Source organism: Lipophrys pholis (genome assembly GCF_963383615.2).
Source record: "Lipophrys pholis genome assembly, chromosome: 1".
Lineage (NCBI taxonomy): Eukaryota > Metazoa > Chordata > Actinopteri > Blenniiformes > Blenniidae > Lipophrys > Lipophrys pholis.
The window spans coordinates 19,497,267-19,501,744 of record NC_137635.1 but is presented as its reverse complement, the minus strand read 5'-3'; the positions used below and the strand labels follow the sequence as shown (position 1 = coordinate 19,501,744).

Below are 4,478 nucleotides of genomic sequence, written 5' to 3'. Positions count from 1 at the left end.
GATTGGAAGATGAGCTGTAACCGTCATCAGATCTTTGGCCTTTCATGACTTGGATGAATACAAACAAAGACTGTTTCAAGATGTTAAGTTGAGCTTGGCTCAAAAATTAAAAAAGGTTTTTCATTGAATACTATTTGTTTGAGATCTGCACTTGCCCTACAACACATATGTACCTGATATTATTGAAATTACTGCCTTTGCCAATATAAAAATATATCCAAATTAGATAAACAATTACACTTCATGATGAAAATACCTGTAAAATAATTGTTTCGACACTCACATGCAATAATCCAGACATTTCATTTACAACAAAGATGTTTATTAGCATTCGCTTTAAGCAATTACAGAACATGTGAGGTTCACAGAGGAATGCAATACACAAAAATAGAACTGCCTTTTAAAACCCTTCACTAGGATTCAAATTTAAACCAATTTCAAGCAAGCAAGACCAGTTAATTAACAAGAGAGGGAAGAAAGGGGAGGGGGGGGGGGAGAGGAGGGAGGGAGGGGGAGAGAGAGAGAGAGAGAGGAGATGAACTGTACAGCACATAGTGGGAAAAGTCACAAGACAGGAGAGGATGGATGATCTGCCACACCTGTGAGCTTACAAACCGGCAAACAGCAGCGGAGGGTCGAGCCCCGGAACAGCGCCGGGCACTCTGCACCGCAACACGCCACACCATGTCACCACCGCACTGCACCGCATCTTAACAGCTAACCAGCATTACTCAACTGCTACACAACTGCGCCTAGTGCACAAAAGATACACAAGAAAGAGGGTTAGAGTCATAGGAAAGCAACTTTAACCAGACAGAAAAAAAAAAAAAAAAAAAGATTTGACAGGAAAGAAAATGCTAAGCTGGCAGATTAGCGAGTCACAGATTGAGTGACTTTATGCCACCGTACAGTAAGAGTAATTTCAACGGGACAGCTTTTTTCTACATGAATGTAGAAAAATTTAAAAAAGTCGTCAAATGAGGGGCTCTAACGAATGCTATTTATATTTACTTCAAATCAAAAAATTTTATTATGTGTAAAGTCAGTCGAAATGACAAAAAAAAAAAAACTTTCTAAAATTGCGAAACAAAAGGAAATATCCTTGTACATCCCTTCCAATATGCTGAACTTTACGAACATCGACAATCATGTGACCGTTACAGAATTCGTGTATGTGGATTAAATCAACTCAAACAATAAACATTTTAGACCAAGTTCCAATGACCTTTCAGTCTGGATTCAGTGGTAAATGTGGATTCCACTAGTTCATTGTGAGACTCTTCCCGGTGTCCTCGGATCAATCATCTGAGATCTGGAAGGAAAGACAAAGCAGAGTTGACACCAGGGAAATAAAGGTCCAAATAATTCCTGCAGCTGACCTAAATATTTACAGTTGTGGTCTTTTTTGTTTGTTGGTTTTAATAAATAAAACTGGCTGTGTGGGCATTCATCTTTAGGAAAAGAAAAAGAAACCTAATATTTCTAACATTTATTACATTTGTTAATACACCTGTGTTAGACCCACACTCCCAAATAAAACCCTAGTCTAACATGACTCTTTACACGCGGGCACATTTAATGAACAAACCTTAGTGAGAGGCGGAGGAAACCACAGGCACGGCTGGGAACAGAGCTCAGTGCATCTGCCTGTGATCCCCGTGAACGTACCTCAACACACCACCTCATACACCAACTGACAGCCCGAACCACCGCCATGACGACCTGCTCCATAGCAACCACCGTTGCCTTGGTGACCTGCTTCCTTTAGCAACTGCCATCTCTCAGCAACAGGCAGGTCACATGGGCGGGTCACACACTAACTGCTCTCACACTGCCACACCCCCATCTCCTTCTCCTCCTCCTCCCTTTGCAAACAGGACTCCGCAGCTTTGAGGAAAGAATTCCACATTTAGGTGAACGTTTTTGAGTCAAGCAGCCCATGTCCCAACCACCCACACCCTCCCATAAACACTCACAAATGTAGTAATTACCCCCTTTAAATGTGTTATGCTTATCACAATCTCCCATCGCCCGTGTGCTTTCAATGGAATCAACACACAAAGTAAAGCACACAGAGCTTGTTTCTAACAAACTTCTATCAAACAGGGCTTCTGCAGACTTTGTAGCCTTTTTGTGCAAATTATTGCAATGTAGCATCAAGTCTGCAGAATGCAAACGCTAATGTTTGAGAACCATATCACATTTAATATAAGACAAATAAAATGGCAACCCTATCCCCTGAATACCGTCATGCCGTGTCCGAGTTTGGATTAACACTTTGTTCCGTTGTCCTCTGGAGATTTAGGCCCACTCTTGGATTTGGACCGGGACCTGGATTTGGACTTCGACCCCCTGTTGGATCCCGGGGAACGACTTCTTGACTTGGACGCGGACCGGGACCTTGACCTGGAGGGGGACTTTGATTTGCTCCTTCTGGGAGTTCTAGACTTGGACTTGGACTTGGACTTTGACTTGGATCGGGACCTTGACCTGGATCTGGAGTAGGAGCGGGACCTGGAGCGGCTGTAGTGGTGGCGGCCCCTAGACCTGGAGCGGCTGCGGCTCCTGGAGCGGCTGCGACTACGGCTCCGTCTGCGACGGCGGGGGCTGTCTGAGCGGCTGCAAACAGGAAGAGACTCCGTTAACACACAAAGAAAAAGTATAGGGGATAAAATCTTATATACTTATCTTGAAAAACACAATCTGACCTCTAGAACTTTTTAAAGACCTCAAACTGCACAAAGTTAGTTTGACCTATTTAAATGAGCCGATTCTCGGGTTCTGAAATGGTCACGTGGGACTTTAAATGCAAAATAAGTAGAGTGCAAATTTGTGAGAATCGCATACAGCTACCCAATACTCTCAACAGGTGCACATTATAAATAACCCTTAACAAAAATACTTGCTACATAAAGGCAACAGATTCAAAGAGTACTAAAAACTCAATGAAAATATGTAGAAGTGGTTTAAGCAGGCCGGATCTTGAACCGTGTTGAAGCTACTTCGCACCGATCCACCATGTGCTCGTTCTTTGTACGGCACATGAGTCAACTGGACCCGGGCCTGAACCACAACTAGCGATACCTTCGGCTCCTTCGTCCGTACCCTCCATATCTGCGTGGCGCAGGTCCTCTCTTGCTGTACATCGAATCCGGGGGCCGGCCGTATCTCGCCATCTGGACCCGCAGTTCCCGCCCGTCGAGCAGCGCGCCATCCATGGCGTCCATCGCGTCCTCGGCGTCGCGCTTGTCTAGGAAGCGCACGAAGGCGAAGCCGCGGCTCTCCTTGGTGTACCTGTCCCGGGGGATGTAGACGTCACCCACACGGCCGTACTTCTCGAAGACCCGGCGCAGAGTCTCCGGAGAGGTCCGGTAGGTGAGGTTGTCCACTTTGAGGGAGGTCATCCCCTCCACGTCTGGCGGCGGCCTTCCGCAGCTCATCTTCTTCGTCTACTGGAGCAGCAAAGGCCTTTCGAGACGAAAATCGTTAGGCCCCAACTCTGGGCGGCAAAACTACAACTAACGCGCTACAATCCTCCAGGTAACGGTTCTGAAGCAAAAATCGCACCTTTGTTTCCACTATCTGCGACTCTGGTCGTGACTCGTACCGCGTTGCTTTTCACGTGAAATGGCGGCTTAACGCTTCCCTTTCCCCTTTCTTTGCGCTCGCGTTGGCCTCCTGTGATTGGCCGCTGTACTGTCTTTTTCCGTTAGTGTGGCCGGCGCACTGCCCCCTGTCGGCTGGGAGTGCTCATGACAGCAGCGGCGGGCTCCTATATCTGCCTTTGTTCCGTTTTGATTTATTTTAAACATTCATTGGTGTGTCTTATTCACCCTAACTTTTAATAAGAATTTGTTGTCGTAATAATTAGGGACTTCTTTGTCTTTTTCATCGGGTCTTATGGCACCAATCCCTCTTCATGACCATAAGAGGCGGGGGGGGGGGGGGGGGGGGGGGGGGGGGGTTCTTCGGTGTGTTGGCGCCACATAACCGGTGTTTCGGATTAACTGGTATCCATGTTAACTGGTGACCGACTTTCTTTAGCGTCCATTGCTGCTGCTCGTAAACGCAGATATTAAAATCCCGACATAAGTCTGAACCGTTTCGATGTGTTGTTCCTTTTGTCAATTTATTCTTTTTAACACCGACGGACGCTAAAGGAAGTTGGTAACCATTTAACATGAAAACCAGAGAATCCGAAACATCAGCCTCCTCGCAGCAATGCAGTTGGAGCAGCCTCGCGCAATTGGCGTAGGAAGGTCACGTTATGGCGAGATTCGTCCCTAGCTGAGAGAGAGAGAGAGAGAGAGAGAGAGAGAGAGAGAGAGAGAGAGAGAGAGAGAGAGAGAGAGAGAGAGAGAGAGAGAGAGAGAGAGAGAGAGAGAGAGAGAGAGAGAGAGAGAGAGAGAGAGAAAAGGGGGACTGCGCAAAATACCACGGTCAGGATTTGTGCCGGGCTGACGTCATGGGGAGCCTCA

General features: G+C 46.6%; 1 protein-coding gene across 11 annotated transcripts; it reads right to left on the bottom strand.

The window, feature by feature from the left end:
- Window positions 1-303: 303 nt before the first annotated feature.
- srsf2a (serine and arginine rich splicing factor 2a) lies at window positions 304-3,682 on the bottom strand. Of its 11 annotated transcripts, XR_013935730.1 has the most exons (6): window positions 3,106-3,658; window positions 2,247-2,619; window positions 1,669-1,887; window positions 1,226-1,312; window positions 600-752; window positions 304-413 (listed from the first exon to the last, which is right to left on the bottom strand). XR_013935730.1 is itself a non-coding variant. In XM_080473640.1 (4 exons), the coding sequence occupies exons 2-3, from the start codon at window positions 3,438-3,440 to the stop codon at window positions 2,271-2,273; spliced, it is 684 nt and encodes a 227-aa protein (XP_080329766.1). In that variant the 5' UTR covers window positions 3,441-3,468; window positions 3,568-3,658; the 3' UTR covers window positions 304-1,312; window positions 2,247-2,270. The 11 variants fall into 11 exon arrangements, 3 of the variants coding, with proteins under 3 accessions (XP_080329766.1, XP_080329764.1, XP_080329765.1); XR_013935731.1 differs by lacking the exon at window positions 1,669-1,887; XR_013935734.1 differs by having other exon boundaries at window positions 1,226-1,887; window positions 3,106-3,653.
- Between the last annotated feature and the right edge of the window lie 796 nt (window positions 3,683-4,478).